The following is a 21809-nucleotide window of genomic DNA, read 5'->3' on the forward strand; positions in this document are numbered from 1 at the left end:
GCGACGCTTAGCCTTCGGTGCTCCGGATTAATTGTGAATGAGGAGCGGAGATGTGTGTGGTGTGCCGGGATTATGTCATCTAACGCTTCTGTGATTCTCTGATCTCCTGTGCAAAAAAAACCCACACAAAAAAACACTGACTGTGCAGATTGCCTACTCCACTTTTCATTCTATATATTATTTTAGTCTGGCATTTTACTTCTTTTTTATTGACATACTGTTAAAAAGCTTAGTGCTGATAAGATTTTATCCTCACCAATGATTGATCAAAAATACAGTTGTGAAATATTTAAAATAACTGTTAAAATCAAAATGTAATTTATTCCTGTGATCAAAGCAGAATTTTCAGCATCATTACTTCAGTCTTCAGTGTCACATGATCCTTCAGAGATTATTCTAATATGAGGATTTGCTGCTCAAGACCCCGGTATGCATTTTTTTCAGGATTCTTTAATGGACCGAATAAAAAGAAAAGCATTTATTTCACTTTAAAAAAAAAAAAAAGGTTGCTGCCTTAAATGTAAGTACAGTCAACTTGGATGTTTAAGTAATTCAAACTTAAATTACAATCTTGTATAACTAATAAAAAAAGTGGCAAATTGCTTAACTTATTTTGATGAATTAAAGCAACGTAAAAACATTTGTCGTAACTTATTAATCATAAAAAAAAATTACTGTCTTGAAATAGAAATCTTGTAACACTATAAATGGCTTTACTTCAATTAAAAATGCATCCTTGCTAAATACAAGTATTAATTTCTTAGGTCACACTTTAGATTAGGGTCTAATTCTCACTATTAGCTACGGCTTTTGCCTCAAACTCCTACGCTGTGAAAAAAAATATTAAAAAAGTAAGTTACCTGGTTGCCTTAAAATTTTGAGTTCATTGAAATAAAAAAATTGAGTTAATACAATGAACGGTTTTGAGAATCGACATCACCCTTTATTCAAATATTATTAAAAGATTTTGTAAGCATATTGCGTAATCGTGTTTTATTTGTAATAATGCAGTGAAACATGATTTATACATTTTTTATTTATTTATGTGGTTCAGATACAATAAACTTGTTCTATGTTGCTATTTATTAAACCAATTCCTTCATTGTATTAACTCAAATTTTTTATTTCAAAGAACTCAAAATTTTAAGGCAACCAGGTTACTTACTTTTTTAAGTTAAACCAACAATTCTTTTTTTTACAGTGTACCGCTGGTTAATAGTTAGTAAGATAGTAGTTAAGTATTAGGATTAGGGGCTGCAGAATAAGGCATTAATATGTGCTTTTTAAGTATAAATAACCATTATCCTAGTAATATTCATGGTAATAAGCAACTAGTTAATAGTGAAAAAATATCACATTGATCCCAAACAGTTGTGTAGCCTACGTTCTATGTCCATGTTTTTTTCTTTTTACATGCATCATGTCTAAGGGCCAGATTTACTAAACAGGGCAAATTAGCGAGAGAGCACAATTTCACAAAAGCGCCGATGGGAGTGGAAAGTTTTGCGCTTGATTTACGGACGACGCGCAAATTAAAGGACACAGACACAGCCAGATCATTTCCATAATGACCAACACAATCTACCAGCGTCTGGTTCAAGACATGCTTTTTTTTGGCGGTAAATAATGGTGCAAACACCAGTACATTGACAAGCACAAATCTTAGTAAATGTCACAAAGTGATCCACTGGAGGCAAGCGTAGATGAAGCCAAGTCCAGTTTATTTACGTGCCTTGAAACATTAACTAAACTCTTAAACATGAACAGACACTCCCCAACAGCGGGTTCCAACATCAATACTAGACCAAGACACTGTTTCTGTTATCTTCTTCTTCTTCTTCTTCTTCTTCTTCTTCTTCTTCTTCTTCTTCTTCTTCTTCTTCTTCTTCTTCTTCTTCTTCTTCTTGTGTTTTTATTGGCGGTTGGCAAACCAACTTATTGGTGCTTTACTGCCAACCAAGACACATGGCAAACATGAGGGCATAAATACACAGAGACTAATGACTAAACAAGACACACCTGTGAACAACCAAGACAATGAACCAATGACAAACAGAGCATAGTATCACATGACAAGACAAACCAATGAGAGACACAACACATGAAAGGCTTGTTCGACTTCATACAGCGATGCGCAGACCGATCGGCGGCTGACTTGAAGCAGTGCATGCCGGTTAGAAATGTTGTCCGACTTGAGGCAGCGCCAACGTCACGTGACTGTAGCCGCGTTCCCATTACAGATTTGCGCATATTTTCTAACAGTTGATAAAAAAATATTGCGAAAAGACGGCGTTTCCATTAACTAATGTTATGCGACTAAACATTCAAAAAATTATGTTACGTATGTTGTTAGGTTTTTGTATATCACAGCCACCGCACGCCATTATTTTGAATGGAAGGAGACGTGTGTGTTATCTAAGCATTGATGGCAAGGAAAGCGCCTTATACTTGAGCGGCACATATGAGCCGTTTCTGGGTGTCTCTCTCTTATCTGATTCAAGGTCTTGATAAATTGTGGCATTTTATATTCTATTGACTTTTATGAGTTAAATAAATAACTCTGTCTCGTCTTCTGTCCAAACATACCATCATCTGTAAAGAATAATCGACTTTTACGCACGCCAGGTGTGACGCATTGCTGCCAGCCTGCCACGTACAGAGACGAGCGAAAAATTTGAATTTACATGGTGGTAACTCAAAGGTTTTTTTTTTTTTACCACTTCGTTATTTTGGCTTGGAATTTCGTTTTTTGGAAATATACACTGAATTTAGAAATGCTTTTGAAATGAAAAACTTTGCGTTTAATGAACAAAATATATTTTTGAAATGAAGACAGCGTTTGGAGTGGAGTGCGAAATAATCTGTTCCCTGAATCCACGGACTTGGTTGTTATTGTGAGTGTACACAAATAAAAGTAGACAGTTTACTGTTTATTATAATTATATTTTGCACTTAGCCTATCTGTATGACTAAAAATGACGGAGTATTGTGAGTTGTTTCCGTTGTCATAAAGGAAAAAATCCATCAGAATGCCCCGACACCTTCGTCGGACAGAGGGTTAAAGAAAACATAGCCTATTTAGTTTCATAGTTAGGCTATGTTTAAATATTATTATTATTTTAATTTCATATGTTGATTATGAAAAGTGTGCAGCATGAGTAAGGCAAATAATCAGATGCGCAAATGTCTGGGGACATGGATTTTGAGTACTTAATTGAATTTTGTTTTCGAGAAAATCTTTCTTTAAAAAATTGGCTGTATATTTAATAAATAAGAAGCAAACCAAGATCGTCGGGAATGGATTGACGTGTGTAACTGGGCTGTCGTTTTAACGACTTAAGATCTCGTTATTACAACATACTTGAGTGGAAAAAAATAATACTTAGGCCCTATGTGGCAGCAATGCGTGACCGTACCAGGTGACCTGTAAATGCGGAAAAAAAACTGTTTCCATTGCAGTTTTGCGGAAATTTCGTTTTTCGAATGGCCTGAAAAACCAACTCATGCGAGCGTAAAAACTTTTTTGCGATATATGGGAGTTTTTTCGACATTGACGCGTTTCCACTGGGCGTATTTTCTATTCGCAATTTCAATTTGTGCAATTTGAAGGGTAATGGAAACGTGGCTATTGACCTATGGCATCAAAGTACTGCGAGAGCGATTCGAGAGCAGCCGGCTGGTGCATTTTGCGCAGCTTCTCCAAAGCGACTGCACGAGCGCTGATGACGATACAGCTGTTCCACGATTGGCCGGATTCACCGCATGATAGCGATCACGTGTGTTTCGTGTTTATTCTAAAACCACTAATGCTCACAAATCAGTTTTTTATAACAGTAAAACCTCCTTTCATGTAGTCGCCATGTTATATTGTCATGTTTATCAAAATAAAACTGATAAATAACATAGACCCCACTTCATTGATAGTGTAGGCTTATGTTGAACGTTATTCTTGTACAAACAGATGCTGTATTAAGCAGTGCATAAAGTATTGAATAAAAATGTCTCTGAAACATCTGTGTATTTGACAAATATTGCATTTATTTCACTTCAGCTGTGACACAGCGCTAGAAGCAGAAAGTGTCCGACTTGCCATCTCCGTTTGCAGCTAACTACTCTCGCCGATCGATTACATCCAGCCGCAGCCGATGTCGAACACACCTAAGACAAACCAATGAGAACACAACACATGACGACAAGGGAATCACATGACAAACAGGAACACGTGACAAAACCAGGAACAGAACAAGGAGCACAAATACAAAGACAAAACCCAAAACCGTTACAGTAAATCACCTTGCGTGATTCATTTAAATACTCTCCTCTCATAAATGTTGCATCTGAAAGGGAAACTCCTACAAATGCACATGCAGTAATATCACCCGCAAAAATAACCCTGTCCACGCCTTTTCAGTGCTAATTTAGAGTAAAGGGGTTTCCGCTGGCGCAAGCGGTTCGTAAATCTGGCCCTAAAAATGACCTTTACCAAGATTATATAATCAATATTTCATACATATTTCTTTTATGCCATGTGCATTTCTGCAGAATTGGGACTACAAATCCCATGTTACAAATGACATGTTCAGCTCTTAAAATGGATATAATACAAGCAAATTCGTTCAGAATCATTTCAAAAACGGCAAAAAAAGCCAAAAAATGTTGCACTTTAACCTCAAACGTCCATCCCCCCGGAGAATGCACAAAAATATGCATCCATACGCTCATAAATGAGGCCATTTCTGTTCATTCAGTGTTGTTTATGAATAGATCCAGCCAGTTTTATCTTCATTTGATGCTCTGTGTTTGTAATCCAGGCCACAGACCCTTTTTCACAGCGTGCTGTCGCTAATAGGATTGTTGATGCTGCCCGCACTGTGCACAACACCAACTGTCGCTCGCTTCCTATTGGCTGAGCTGGAAGGTGGGCGGAGCTGATCCATCCCGAATGGGCTGGAAACAGAGGATGCTTGAAAAGTGTGATGATCTTCTTAGTATATCGCTGCATAGTGAAGAAGGGGAGTGGAGAAAGAAAGAGTATGAGAGTTTTACCCAGGGTCTGAGCAAAACTGCAATTATCTTTCTCGTTCACGCTCTGTCCAAGGTCCATCTGCGTGGGTCGTTCTCCCATCTGGATCTGGGTGGTGGATATATGGAGATCTGCTAGTGTGGCTGGTGTTTTGTGGACGTGGGACACACGATGGCCGTGGCGCTGGATGCAGTGTGGGTGCGAGTGAAAGGGGTTTGTAAGCAGAACGGCCTGCTGATCCTCTCAGTGTTGGCCGTGGTTATCGGATGTCTGCTCGGCTTCTTCCTGCGCTCCAAGAACCTCTCGGAGCAGGTTAGTCCTTCTGTCAACCCCTTGTACGCACAACACCGAATGCTTGCGGCAAACGCCACCAAAGCCCTGTAAAATTCTCCCCAAAAACCTCCCACAAAACCCTTTCCAACCCCATCTACAGTGTCAGTATGGTTACAAACTTGGTCCCATTTGGGACCTGTGGGTTTCATTTTTTTTTTTTAGATTACTTTCCAGTGGAAGACTAAAATCAGGGATTTTTTTGTGGTTATTGGTTGATTAATAGGGGTTTTGGTCCACCCCAGTCTTTAACTAGCATCAACCCCTGTTTTGGTTTTGAGATTCTTTTTATCCATCACATTTATACATCTCATCATTTGAACTGGTTGAAATTTCAAATTATATTAGGATTAAGGCAAAAAAAAAAGTATTTTTGTCTTGTCTTTTCTGTACAAATATCTAAACATTCTTAAATTAAGATGTTTAAAACAAGAAAACAAATATCTGCCAATGGGCTCAGAAAAATTAACTTCAAAAGAAAGCATTATTATTTTTTTGCAGTGTATTATTTTCTAGTTCTTCACTAGATTAAAACTATACAGTGACTGAATGAACGGCAGACAAAATGTGTCAGGATTCTTTTTTTTTTTTTTCATTTTCATTTCACGTTGGCCGCTTCGACTAAAACCTCCGTTGTGATTCTCAAATACGCCTAAAAATAAAACCTCCAGAGGCCATTTGCTGTGACGGCCGGGGATTACTGTCCAATCATACAAATGCTCTTAGTAATTGTACATTAAGCAAGTGCTGCTTAGCCTCGCAGTGTTTAAAGCAGGTCGGTGATGCTATCTGACGTTTCAGCTAAATTGGAAAAAAATTGGCTTATTTTGCAAGAGAAACCAAGTTCGGACCTATAAAAGAAAGAAAGAAAATCTTATGTGTATTTATGTATTTGGCAAATGCTTTTATCCAGAACGACTTTTTGTCAGTACATGCATTCACTGTAAATTGAATTCATGACCTTGGTGTTTCTAATGTTATGCTTGATTTAAAGTTGAGGGACATTGCAATCTAATTAATGTGCACTATTAATCAAAAGTTTGGAATAATTACATTAAATTTGTTAATGTTTTTCAAAGAGTTTTTTAAAAAAAGATGTTTTTAAACACAGTACAGACAGTAATATTGGGAAATATTATTACAATTTAAAATAGCTGTTTTCCATGTGAATATATTGTAAAATGTAATTTATTCCTGTGATCAAAGCATCATTACTCCAGTCTTCAGTGTCACACGATCCTTCAGAAATCATTCTAATATGATGATTTGATGCTCAAGAAACATTTATGATTATAATCAATGTTGAAAACAGTTGTGCAGCTCAATATTTTTGTTGAAATCATGAAACTTTACCAAGAAAAAAATAAATAAATGAACATTTTTATTCAGCAACGATGCATTAAATTGATGAAAAGTGACTGTAAAGACATTTATCATTTTACAAAATATCTCTATTTCAAATAAATGCTGTTCTTTTGAACTTTCTGTTCATCAAAGTATCCTGTTCTTTATTGTTTCCATCAAAATATTACTGTTTTTAACATTGATAATAATAACCATTATCAATTGAGCACAAAATCAGAATATTTGTCATCACAGTAATACATTACATTTTGAAATACATTCAAATATTAAACAGTTATTTTAAATTATAATAATATTTCACAATATTACTCTTTTTACTGTATATTCAATTCATAGTTTTCACGTGACGTCACACGCTTATAGGAACGCCCACCTGGAGGGCAAAACAAGGCTTTCCTCCATTGCCCGCCAGTCATTTTTACCAGTTTTGCAGTCAGTAATGCAGTAAGACAGTGATATTAAAATACCAAATTCAATATACACCTTATTGATGTTGCATACTTTGTACAGAAAAGTAGATGAACACTGAAGATTAATGCAACACAAGGTTTCTCGTTAAGCGTATTTTCCCCATTGAAACCCATTATAAAGAAAACACGTTGCGTTCATATTCTGGGCTCATCTGTTCGGCTGTATATAGTATGCATCATCAAAAAGGTGTAAACTGAATTTGATGTTTTAATATCACTGTTTTAGTACATTACGCCACTTTAAAGGGTAACTCAACCCCAGCTCAGAGCCTAACTCCACCCACTGGCAATTAGGGTTGGGTATCGTTTGGGTTTTTTTCGATTCCGGTGCCAAACCGATACTTTTAAAACGGTTCCGGTGCCTAAACGGTGCCTGAACCGATACTTTTTTTTTTTAAAGGCCACAAAACGAGGTGGATGACATTAAATGGCTTTTTATTTTTTTATTTAAATTGAACCATTTATTAAAAGTTTAATTAATATAAATAAATACAAAACACAATTTACTTATTTACAAATTATAATTGACTTATTTACAAATTCACAGTAAAACCTAATAGCCACCTAACCCAACTACAACAAGCCTAATATAGCTCTAAATAACAGTTACAGTAATAACAGCAGTTAGCCTAGTCTGTATTCTTGGTATGCTACTAACCAGCTTCGAGCTTCAGCTTTATTTTGAAATATGATCATATTCTCTGGCTAAATATTTTAGAACGCATCGCCTTAATGTTTCCATGACGACGCGTCATGTTTCTCACATGACAACAGCGGCCGCAATAACGGTGACAGCTCAGCTGTATCGGGTTTATTTCATTTTTTATTTTTATTCAAAATATTCACAAACTTCTTAACTGTGTCACGAACTATCTGATGTTCAAATGTGTGAGTCAATGTGTGTTAGTTGATCTATAAAGCGCAATGGGCGGCGCCATGTTAGTTTGCGCCTCAGAATCGGATCTGTCGGATTTACAACACTTGAGTTCATTCTCGTCTTACAAAATACATGAAAGTAAGTGACCAGTGAACTGGAGGAAGAATAGAGTAAACGATATAGCTACTATATAATGTGCATGTATCTGATGTGAATAAAACACGTAACGTTAGTCAAATTATAACCGCCTGAAAGGATTGTCATTGCCGCTTTCATAGACATCAGTGTGTGTTTTTTGCTAGTAGCCTACTTATGAGCATTTAAATGTCTGAAACCTGGAATAAACATGATGTGGTTTAAAACACTGAATAGCTGTCATGAGTTGTGATGTGACGAGCGCTGAGCGTCTGTCTCTGGCTCAGCCAAAGCACGCGAAAGCACGTTTGAATTTTGGCACCGAAATGAGGAACCGAAATCTGTACAAATCGGTACATACCGGTTATATAAGTACCGGTGCCATATTGGAACCGGATTTCGGTACCCAACCCTACTGGCAGTATTTGAAAATGCTGGAAAAGTGGGCAGAGCTCAGCGGAGACAGAGGGACGAAGCGAGGGCGGAGCTGAGCGGAGGGCGTGCACCTGAGACCCGCAGTGATGGATTGATTGACAGCTGTCTGACGCGCGAGTCGCAAAGATGACGAATGACTGGAGTGACGCCAGTAGCTTTGCAACAGAGCTGTGATTCTCCCCCACCTTCACAAGTGGAGGAGGGTGAATTGTCTGTAGACACAGACCCGGAGCCTCATCAATGCGAGCCGCTGGCTCAAACTGTGTTAACTCCCAATGCCGACGATGCTAGTGAAGCAGCATCGCAAGAGAGAATGAGACAACTGACCTATTTCTATGAACAGTCAAATCCTTATACTGAATGCCACTAAAAATAAATCAGATACACGCAATGTATTTTCATTCAAATGAACTGAATCAATAAGCAGCGCAGGACCAATAAGTTCAAACCTAATAGCCTATTATAAACAGATTTCCTCAAATAAAAGTTTGACTATAGCATGTTACGGTATTGTTGTTCGTAACCACGGCAACCACTTGCGTGTCAGGGTTTGAAAGTGCGTCTCAAGTATTAAAATTATCTGTACACATGACGGGTGGCAATAATATCGCAAGAAAAGCCTGACGTGTACTGACAACTGCATTATTTAACCACATTTTCTTCATTACAATGTTAAAGCAAGTGTCAAGTAAGTTTCATTCATAATGTTTCTACTTCATGTAACATGAGTTCATAATGGAGTAAAGCCGTTCTCATCATGTGATTGGGGAAAGCATTTCTGAGGGCGTGGTGAGCTCGTGCCTGGGGCGCGGATAGTGAGCCGTTGGAAGAACCATCATGCCCACAACGTCCAATAGGAAAATTCAACTGCAGTAGCCACCATTCAACCTTAAGAGGGCAGCACTTAGACGGTTTTACACCATATATTATAGAATTAAAACACTTTATACCCAAATGTCAAAACGTTTACTCAAATCAATTATCAGCATTAAAGGGTTAGTTCACCCGAAAATGAAAATTCTGTCATTAATTACTTACCCTCATGTCGTTCGACACCCGTAAGACCTCCGTTCATCTTCGAAACACAAATGAAGATATTTTAGTTGAAATCTGTTGGCTCAGAAAGGCCTCCATTGGCACAATGCACTGTACATTCTCAAGACCCATAAAAGGTACTAAAGACATCGTTACAAAGTCCATCTCACTACAGTGGTTCTACAATAACTTTATGAAGCGACGAGAATAGTTTTTGTGCGCAAAAAAACCCCCTAAATAACGACTTGTGATGACCGATTTCAAAACACGGCATCATGAAGCTTCGAAGCGTTATGAATCAGTGAGTCGATTCAGCGGTTTGGATCACCAAAGTCACGTGATTTCAGCAGTTTGGCGGTTTGACACTCGTCAAATCACATCATGATTCTACTCACTGATTCATAACGCTTCGAAGCTTCATGATGCCGTGTTTTGAAATCAGTCATCACTATATAAGCCATTATTTAGTTTTTTTTTGCGCACAAAAACTATTCTCGTCGCTTCATAAAGTTATTGTAGAACCACTGTAGTGAGATGGACTTTGTAACGACGTCTTTAGTACCTTTTATGGGTCTTGTGAGTGAACAGTGCATTGTGCCAATGGAGGGCTTTCTGAGCCATCGGATTTCAACTAAAATATCTTAATTTGTGTTCCGAAAATGAGAGTGTCGAACAACATGAGGGTAAGTCATTAATGACAGAATTTTCATTTTTGGGTGAACTAACCCTTTAATAAAGCCCCAGTCTTGCAGATCATTAACTAAAAAAAGTTGGTTTAGGGTTTAGTTACCCTTTAAGGGTGGGTTGCACTAATGCAGATGTCAGTTCACCTTCCGTCTGCTGCTGCTCGATCAGCTCTATAACGGTTTTAATGCGTAATTAATCTGTGGTTAAAATTAAGAGGTGCAACAACTCGATTTAAAATAAAACCCATATCAACAAATCCTAGATTAGCGTTAAACTTTTCTTAGTTGAATCCTTATTGGAGCAACTCACTCTATAGTGTTTTTTACGTGTTTTTAGTGATTGAAATACGGCAGCAAGGCTCCACAACAGGCTCCAAGGCTCCACAACAGGCTTCCAAGGCTCCACAACAGTCACGTGACTGAAAGCTATGATTATATAAATGCAGACTTGGTGAGCAGAAGAGACTTCTAAAACATTAAAAGTATTAATAAAATCATAATTATTCCAAACTTTTGTCTGGTAGAGTGAATGAATGTAATGCATGTCCACACAATCCGTGACCCTCGAGAATCACATTGCATCAAAATCTCAAAATATATTCCTATTGGCCATTCAGTCAATGGAAGTGAGCACAAAATGTTTGACTCACTTCATACACCGCTCTCTTATCTCTGTCTCTCGCACAGTCTTTATCTCAGTAGCAAGCGATTGATCCACAAGCAGTCTTTTGAGGAGAGCCTTAAGGATAGGAAGTGATAGGAATAGCTTCAACAAGCATCTCTCATGCACTATTTATATGTATAGAGTATAATACACTATTACAACATATAATGGGATATTCATATACAATACACTGTACAGTGTACATCTCTCCATTGATTTCTTTTATACAAAAGCAAAAAGAAAACTGGTTAAAAGCCTATGATGTGTGGAGGTTTTGTGTGAATTATGTACAAGAGTCATAAGAGGATAGAGGAGAGACTTTAACTAACCCGAAAGCACTAGTCACACACACACACACACACACACACACACACACACACACACACACACACACACACACACACACACACACACACACACACACACACACACACACACACACACACACACACACACACACACACACACACACACACACACACACACACAGACACACACACACACACACACAGTTTTCCTCATGGGGACCAAAAAAATGTCCCAACAAGGACAAGGATTTCATATATTGCCATCTTTGTGGGGACATTTTGTCCTCATAACATAGGGTTTACCTGGACCACACATACACGCACACGCACACACGCACACGCACACACACACACACACACACACACACAGACACACACACACAGACACACACAGTTTTCCTCATGGGGACCAAAAAATGTCCCAACAAGGATTTCATATATTGCCATCTTTGTGGGGACATTTTGTCCTTATAACATAGGGTTTACCTGAACCACACATACACAGACATGCACACACGCACACACGCGCACACGCACACACGCGCACACACACACACACACACACACACACACACACACACACACACACACACACACACACACACACACACACACACACACACACACGTGTGTGTATCTAGCCATTTTACTACATAACATTTTATTGTGTTTAAATTAAGCTACAACTGCAGATCAGAAAAAGAAAATGTACAGGCCGAATTAAAAAAACATCACAAAAAAAAATTATTTACCGTTTTAAATTTGAACTTTGAGTATTGTCAGATTTTGTTAACTTTTTAAAACTATCAAGTCAGCACGAAACAGAAGTTGCGATGGTCTTTTCTTCTCTATTGTGCCGTATATTCGAGTGAAACCGCTTCTCAAACAAGAACAAATGTTGGGCGGGGCTTGTGAAATTGACTGGATGGTTGTGGTTTGCTATTGGTGGATGTCATGTGAGTGAGGTTGCCCCGTCCTCGAAGAGAAGAGATGTCGCTGCAAGAGGGAGAGGGAATTATTTTGATTCAAGATTGCAAAAATTATAATGATGTGCACAGATAAATCACTTATAATAAATGCTGCAATATTCCATAAAAAAATAAGAATTGTCAACATTGATTTCATGGTGACTTTAACGTGTAGCTAAGCAAATGCACTCACACACTTAAAAAATTAGCAATATGGTGTGTGTAATCATGAAAATGTGTTTATTCTTTAGTCTTTTTAAAACAGTGCAAATCTTATTTTTCCTGCAGGATAATTGAACTGACTATTCTGATGTTTGACATCTTTTTTCTTTCTCATAGCCATTGGATTTTTTTTTTTTTCACCAAAACAATTTGGTGAAACCAACTGACATAGAAAGATTTCCAAGCTGATTTCAGAAAGCTTTCTCACAATACAGACTCTCTTTTGTTCTGCCTACATCTGTCAGAGGAACTTTGTGTTTGTGTGTAAAGCTCAGTGATAGCAATGCAATGCCTCCACGTAAAAGGTTGGGCATCGCATTAGTAGGCCTAATTCTGTGTTTATCGTGTTTTTGGCAAAGCTAATGGGAGACGAAACACTCCCATTTGGACACAAAAGTGTTTACAAACACTTTGAAGAGGAGGCTTTTTTGCTAGCATGGTTGATTTATAAGCACAGAATCCAAAGTACCCCTGTTGTGCATGCAGTTAGCGTAGTCTGCACAGCAGCGTTTGTTCAATCTCTCTCAGATGTGAGACTATTGTTTGCCGTGCAATTTTTGACTAGCATCTTTGAACAAGATACATGATGAAACAGCATGCAAATTGAGAAATTTTGAGTGTTTTGAGAGAGATAGTCACAGATGATCACAGAAAATGTGTGCATGTATATATATACACTCACCTTAAGGATTATTAGGAACACCATACTAATAATGTGTTTGACCCCCTTTCGCCTTCAGAACTGCCTTAATTCTACGTGGCATTGATTCAACAAGGTGCTGAAAGCATTCTTTAGAAATGTTGGCCCATATTGATAGGATAGCATCTTGCAGTTGATGGAGATTTGTGGGATGCACATTCAGGGCACGAAGCTCCCGTTCCACCACATCCCAAAGATGCTCTATTGGATTGAGATCTGGTGACTGTGGGGGCCATTTTAGTACAGTGAATTCATTGTCATGTTCAAGAAACCAATTTGAAATGATTCGAGCTTTGTGAAATGGTGCATTATCCTGCTGGAAGTAGCCATCAGAGGATGGGAACATGGAGGTCATAAAGGGATGGACATGGTCATAAACAATGCTCAGGTAGGCCGTGGCATTTAAACGATGCCCAATTGGCACTAAGTGGCCTAAAGTGTGCCAAGAAAGCATCCCCCACACCATTACACCACCACCACCAGCCTGCACAGTGGTAACAAGGCATGATGGATCCATGTTCTCATTCTGTTTACGCCAAATTCTGACTCTACCATCTGAATGTCTCAACATAAATCGAGACTCATCAAACCAGGCAACATTTTTCCAGTCTTCAACTGTCCAATTTTGGTGAGCTCGTGCAAATTGTAGCCTCTTTTTCCTATTTGTAGTGGAGATGAGTGGTACCCGGTGGGGTCTTCTGCTGTTGTAGCCCATCCGCCTCAAGGTTGTGCGTGTTGTGGCTTCACAAATGCTTTGCTGCATACCTTGGTTGTAACAAGTGGTTATTTCAGTCAAAGTTGCTCTTCTATCAGCTTGAATCAGTCGGCCCATTCTCCTCTGACCTCTAGCATCAACAAGGCATTTTCGCCCACAGGACTGCCGCATACTGGATGTTTTTCCCTTTTCACACCATTCTTTGTGAACCCTAGAAATGGTTGTGCATGAAAATCCCAGTAACTGAGCAGATTGTGAAATACTCAAACCGGCCCGTCTGGCACCAACAACCATGCCACGCTCAAAATTGCTTAAATCACCTTTCTTTCCCATTCTGACATTCAGTTTGGAGTTCAGGAGATTGTCTTGACCAGGACCACACCCATAAACTCATTGAAGCAACTGCCATGTGATTGGTTGTTTAGATGCATTAATGAGAAATTGAACAGGTGTTCCTAATAATCCTTTAGGTGAGTGTATATTCACCACTGACAGGTGAAGTGAATAACACTGATTATCTCGTCATCACGGCACCTGTTAGTGTGTGGGATATATTAGGCAGAAAGTGAACATTTTGTCCTCAAAGTTGATGTGTTAGAAGCAGGAAAAATGGGCAAGCATAAGGATTTGAGCTAGTTTGACAAGGGCCAAATTGTGATGGCTAGATGACTGGGTCAGAGCATATGTCTATAAACTTACCCACACCACCACACCTGTCCCTAACTTTACCCTTAAACTTACCCATACCACCACACCTGTCCCTAACTTTACCCTTAAACTTACCCATACCACCACACCTGTCCCTAACTTTACCCTTAAACTTTCCCATACCACCACACCTGTCCCTAACTTTACCCTTAAACTTTCCCATACCACCACACCTGTCCCTAACTTTACCCTTAAACTTACCCATACCACCACACCTGTCCCTAACTTTACCCTTAAACTTACCCATACCACCACACCTGTCCCTAACTTTACCCTTAAACTTACCCATACCACCACACTTGTCCCTAACTTTACCCTTAAACTTACCCATACCACCACACCTGTCCCTAACTTTACCCTTAATCTTACCCATACCACCACACCTGTCCTTAACTTTACCCTTAAACTTACTCATACCACCACACCTGTCCCTAACTTTACCCTTAAACTTACTCATACCACCACACCTGTCCCTAACTTTCCATTTAAACTTACCCACACCACCACACCTGTCCCTAACTTTACCCTTAAACTTGCCCATACCATCACACCTGTCCCTAACCTTTAAACTTACTCATACCACCACACCTGTCCCTAACTTTACCCTTAAACTTACCCATACCACCACACCTGTCCCTAACTTTACCCTTAAACTTACCCAAACCACCACACCTGTCCCTATCTTTCCCCTTAAACTTACTCATACCACCACACCGGTCCCTAACTTTACCCTTAAACTTACCCATACCATCACACCTGTCCCTAACCTTTAAACTTACTCATCACACCTGTCCCTAACCTTTAAACTTACTCATACCACCACACCTGTCCCTAACTTTACCCTTAAACTTACTCATACCACCACACCTGTCCATAACTTTCCCCTTAAACTTACTCATACCACCACACCTGTCCCTAACTTTCCCCTTAAACTTACTCATACCACCACACCTGTCCATAACTTTACCCTTAAAGGTCCCATGGCATGGCATTTTTCTATTATTTTATAGTGTTTCCTGAAGTGTACTTATATTGTTAGTACGATTTTTACATCATAAAATGTCATAATTTAGAAATAAAAGGCATTTTTTTTCTATACTGCTGTTTGCCCTGTGGCTGACTGCCCTGTTCCAAGAGGCGTGTCTGCTGTGAGACTTCAGTAAAAACGCCCACTGTTGTGATTGGCTGACATCTTTGCATTTGAAATGAGTGGAGGGGGCGTGGTTTAATGAGGTCTACGACGCACGAGCTGCTGCCAGAGAGACGGACCTGAGTTCACTTCTCATCAGTTCTCTCAGCATGTCTCAGTTCAGTGCTGTTGTAGTTATAGCATATACTTCAGGTTATTAGTTTATTTCTAGTCGGAGGGGCTGTCACTCATGTCAGAAAGTTAGTAACTTTAGTAAATTATGGATCAGCGCTGACTGGAGACGCGAACCGTTTAGAACGATTCAGTCCGATTTGGTGAACTGGTTCGGTTCACTATAAAGAACCGATTCAAAAGAATGATTCGTTCGCGAACTGGACATCACGGAGACGGAGCGATTGCTAACAAAGTTATTTATAGTAACTACTGAGTTATGAGAGCGCTGTCTGTCAGCGCGAGTTTATTGTGTTTGTATCTGAGAGTTCTGAATAAACACGAGTCCCAGTCACACCGAGTCCGTCTTCATCATTATTCTACCAACTTTGTAACACATGCAATGTACCATTACAGCGAGATGAACGAGTTAGTAAGTATTGATTAAAGCATTATTTTTAGATATGTTCCTATCATATGAAAAGCGCCAGTGACGCGCATTGAGTACACAGCGCAAACAAAGACACAACAGCAGTAATCGAATGTAATCCAGTTTATTGTGGGGAAAGCTGGCTAGCCTAGCCGGATACCCTCATGCTTACCCCCCTTCTGCTTAATCTCACGCCGCGTTTGGTGCCTCCGCTGTGGGCCAGATGCAGTACTGGGGGTGTTGAAGGCCGAGCTTCGGCGTGCGTGAGGTTTATCTCTAAAGATGTGGCTCTCCCGATGTTGAGCAGAAACTCCCGACTGTATGCACATTTAAGAACAGATCGACTCGACGAGGATGTACAAAAACACTGACTCACAAGATAGAAAACACGAAAACACCGTTCTGTCTGAAGAGAGAGAAGCCGCATTGTGTGCACGAATAATAAATAATTAGCTACACATCAGAAATCACTGATCACAGATCAGAAGGAATTGAAAAAAGACTTCTGTTTTCATTTGTACATCCAAACACTGAGAAACTGCCAGCATTCACTCGTTCACAAGCAATGATCTCTTCTTGAGCGTTTGCATGGGCGTGGCAGATTCTCTGGGTGGAGGAAAGGGAGGTAACCGTTCCTGCTTGGACGTCAAACCAGGAGACTTCAGGATTGGCTCGTCTGGCCTGTCATTTTCTCAAAGGCAGAGAAAGACAGCCAGAACTCGGTTTTACACCGATCAACATTTCTATCCACTTGGGGACAATATTCAGGCTAGGGGAACTCATATTAATGTTGAAATACCTCATAAAATGAACATTTCAATTGACCTTTAAAGGTGAACTATGTAGGATTTTTGCAGTAAAATATCCAGAAACCACTAGGCCAGTGTTATATATTTTGTTCAGTTGAGTACTTAGAATATCCCAAATGTTTTAAACTATTTGTAAATCGTGAGAAATTTGCTATTTTAACCAAGGAGCCGGGACGTGTGAGCTATGCGTGTGAGGGAGTCGCCTGTCGATTGCGTCATATCTGCGTCACCCTCGGTCTCCGGTTTTATTCAGTGAAACACTTTACTCTCACTGCATTGTGAACAAGTGTCATAGCAGCCGCCGAGCGAACGTCATAACTTCCTTTTCAACACACTCAGATATATCTAATACGATAAACAGAGTTGGGTTACCTCAGACTCATGACTGGAAAAGAGGAAGTGGCGCCAGAGACCGTGTCATAATAAAAGTCCCGCCAGCGACTATGCCATAATAACAGTCCCGCTCTTCAATCGCTCCTGCGGCCTTGCTCAGCTCCACAACACTCGCTCCTGCTCTACTTCAGACTACAGTAATGTTAATAATCGCATCCATGAACATGATTTCTGCTCGAGTCCTATCCTGTCTGTTTTCCACCGGCTGTGAGGTGAAGACCACATGTCCCGAGATTCTGCGCTCAAACGTGCCGTCATCAAACTACGCCTTTGTTTTGAACAGGCGACCTCTAGTGGACGGAAAAGTTACATAGTGTAGCTTTAAACTAACCCATATCACACCTGTCCCTAACTTTACCCTTAAACTTACCAACACCACGCCTGTCCCTAACTTTACCCTTAAACTTATTCATACCACCACACCTGTCCATAACTTTACCCTTATACTAACCCATATCACACCTGTCCCTAACTTTACCTTTAAACTTACCCATACCACACCTGTCCCTAACTTTACCCTTAAACTTATTCATACCACCACACCTGTCCCTAACTTTATCCTTAAACTTACCAACACCACCACACCTGTCCCTAACTTTATCCTTAAACTTACCAACACCACCACACCTGTCCCTAACTTTAGCCTTAAACTTACCCATACCACCACACCTGTCACTAACTTTACCTTTAAACTGACTCATACCACCACACCTGTCCCTAACTTTACCCTTAAACTTATTCATACCACCACACCTGTCCTTAACTTTCCCCGTGCCCCACCTCAATATCAGCAAAAATGTTTTGCAATACAATATGAAAACAATACATTGTACTTATTTGTTATGTAAGTACATAGTAGTTAAGGCCACCTAATATAAAGTAGGACCCACATTTGTAATGATGAAGTTGGAATTTAGTACATTTAAAATACATTAACTTGATATGTAATATCGAATAACACATTACCATTAAAATTATAATCTATAACCTAATTTGCATGTGCTTTAGTGTCCTTTAGTTTTAGTCAACACATCAAAATGTGTATTTATTTAATGCACAACAGATTATTAAAACATATTTAAAATGTACTTTAAAGTAAAAACTTTAATTTGACATTAATAGAAAGTGCCCTTGATAGAGTGTTAGTCACGAAAGTGGACTCATTTTAAGTACACTTAAGTGGCCTTTAATTTCATGAATATTATATTGTCTGCAAGTATACTACTTTTAAGATTTGAAGTACTCTACAAGCGCACAATGAATACAATTAAGCACACTTATTTTTTATGACCTATAATTTTCCTTGTAGGGAGATAAGTGAAAATACATTTTCACAAATTCTGATCATTTTGCGTGTATGAATGAAAGCTTCTTGTTTCCACCATTAAAAGGCTCTGTAATAGCCCCACATATTATGTTTCATATAAGTGTAGCTCAACACCAAGACATATTTATGAGGTTCTTTTGTTTTCTATGTGGCTTACTAGAGCCGGATCTCACTGTCAAACCAGTTGGACGTGAGTAGAAATGCAAGCTCTTGCTGAAACACAGCAGGCTTCTTTTGTGTGTTTTAAAGACATTTAAAAGAGTGACCAGAATGGGAGCTCACGTGCATCATGTCAGGTCTAAATGTCTGGAGAATTGAAAGCAAGGGTGGAAGGGAAGATTTCGGTAGCACTTTATTTTACATTCCTGTTCCACATCTACATACTTTTCCTGTACTTTGCAATAACTGGGTAATAACAAGGTACTAACATTGAACCAACCTCTAAACCTAACCTTAACCCCTGTAGTTGCTATATATCACCCAGTGCTTTCTTAGGTAAGTAAACATAAGTGCACACCTTGTAAAATAAATTGCAACCAAGATTTCAGTCAATAGCAAATTACATTTTGGTCTGTTGATTTCACAAAGCGACTGTATGGCCTTCTTGGATGAGATCACACAAGTCTTATGATCTCATTTACAGTGGCTTTTGGAGCTAGAGAAACGTTAATTGTGTCTATTTTCACTACATTTTAAGGAAAGAAAAAAAGTTGAATGGGTTTGCAAACAACATGGGGGTGAGTAAAGGATGAGAGAAGTTTCATTTTGGGTGATTTATTGCTTACCATGAGAGCAATACCGTAGAAAAAGTATGGACGTCATCACATCGCCACACGGCTGCAGGAAATTTGAATAATCATTTATCTGTTATCTACTTTTTAAACATATTTTCATTTTCTTGAGCCGACTTTATCGGCCACATCAAGTCAAGTCAAATTTATTTATATAGCACTTTTTCACAATACACATAATTTCAAAGCAGCTTTACAGAAAATCATGATGTTGTTTATATATATATTTTAATATTTTCATGACTTTTAGTTGCATTCAGCAGATCTGGATAATAATATAGTTTACATTTTGCAATGACAAGCAATCAAGCAGTTGAGATTTAGAGCAGTTAAGGTTTATGTGAGCGTACTGTATGCAGAGCAAGCTGGATATCTTATATATCTTACATTTTGGGAACATATAACCAGTCACACAGCTGAGATTCGCTATAGGGCATATATTGCTTTAAAGGGATAGTTCACCCAAAAATGAAAATTCTGTCATCATTTACTCACCCTCAAGTTGTTTGAAACCTGTATGAGTTTCTTTGTTCTGCTGAACACAAAATAAGTTATTTTGAAGAATGTTTGTAACCAAGCAGATAAAGCAACCATTAACTACGATAGTAGGGTCAAAAATACTATGGTAGTCAATGGTTGCTCTCTCTGCTTGGTTACAAACATTCTTCAAAATATCCTCTTTTGTGTTCAGCAGAACAAAGAAACTCATACAGGTTTGAAACAACTTGAGGGTGCGTAAAGGATCACAGAACTTTCATTTTTGGGTGAACTATCCCTTTAAGTGAGCATACTGTACGTATGTACGGTAAAGTAGGTACTATATAGCATAGCATGCATACAGGTAGTGATTAGTCTCAAAAAATGATAATGCAAAATTGATGGATGGATAAATGGATTTGAAATGCCAAATGGATGGATGGATGGATTTGAAATGGCAGATGGATGGATTTGAAATGGCAGATGGATGGATTTGAAATGGCAGATGGATGGATTTGAAATGGCAGATGGATTGATGGATTTGAAATTACAGATGGATGGATGGGTGGGTGGATGGATGGCTGGATTTGAAATACCAAATGGATGGATTGTAAATGCCAGATGGATGGATGGATTTGAAATGCAAAATTGATGGATGGACGGATGGATGGATTTGAAATGCCAGATGGATAGATGGATGGATGGATTTGAAATGCCAGATGAATTGATTTGAAATGCCAGATGGATGAATGGGTGGGTGGATGGATGGATGGATGGATGGATGGATGGATGGATTTTAAATACCAAATGGATGGATTGTAAATGCCAGATGGATGGATGGATGGATTTGAAATGTCAGATGGATGGGTGGATGGATGGATGGAAGGATTTGAAATTCCAAATGGATGGATGGATGGATTTGAAATGCCAAATGGATGGATGAATGGATGGATTTGAAATCGCAGATGGATAGATGGATGGATGGATTTAAAATGCCAGATGGATTGATGGGTGGGTGGATGGATGGATGGATGGATTTGAAATACCAAATGGATGGATTTGAAATGGCAGATGGATGGATGGGTGGATGGATGGGTGGATGGATGGATGGATGGATGGATGGATGGATTTGAAATGCCAGATGGATGGATGGGTGGGTGGATGGATGGGTGGGTGGATGGATTTGAAATACCAAATGGATGGATTTGAAATGCCAGATGGATGAATGGGTAGGTGGATGGATGAATGGAAGGATTTGAAATACCAAATGGATGGATGGATGTATTTGAAATGCCAAATGGACGGATGAATGGATGGATTTGAAATGGCAGATGGATAGATGGATGGATGGATTTGAAATGCCAGATGGATTGATGGGTGGGTGGATGGATGGATGGATGGATTTGAAATACCAAATGGATGGATTTGAAATGCCAGATGGATGGATGGATGGATTTGAAATGTCAGATGGATGGGTGGATGGATGGATGGAAGGATTTGAAATTCCAAATGGATGGATGGATGGATTTGAAATGCCAAATGGACGGATGAATGGATGGATTTGAAATCGCAGATGGATAGATGGATGGATGGATTTGAAATGCCAGATGGATTGATGGGTGGGTGGATGGATGGATGGAT

The 21809-nt window shown here is 39.1% G+C and overlaps 1 protein-coding gene across 1 annotated transcript in view; it reads left to right on the top strand.

The window, feature by feature from the left end:
* Window positions 1-4978: 4978 nt before the first annotated feature.
* Window positions 4979-21809, top strand: part of slc1a7b (solute carrier family 1 member 7b) — a 99847-nt gene continuing 83016 nt past the window's right edge. The window contains exon 1 of the mRNA XM_079802820.1: window positions 4979-5335. Within this exon, the coding sequence (XP_079658946.1) occupies window positions 5195-5335 (141 nt within the window). The 5' untranslated portion in view covers window positions 4979-5194. The remainder of the gene's footprint in view (window positions 5336-21809) is intronic.

The sequence above is a fragment of the Gobio gobio genome (assembly GCF_949357685.1).
Source record: "Gobio gobio genome assembly, chromosome: 21".
Lineage (NCBI taxonomy): Eukaryota > Metazoa > Chordata > Actinopteri > Cypriniformes > Gobionidae > Gobio > Gobio gobio.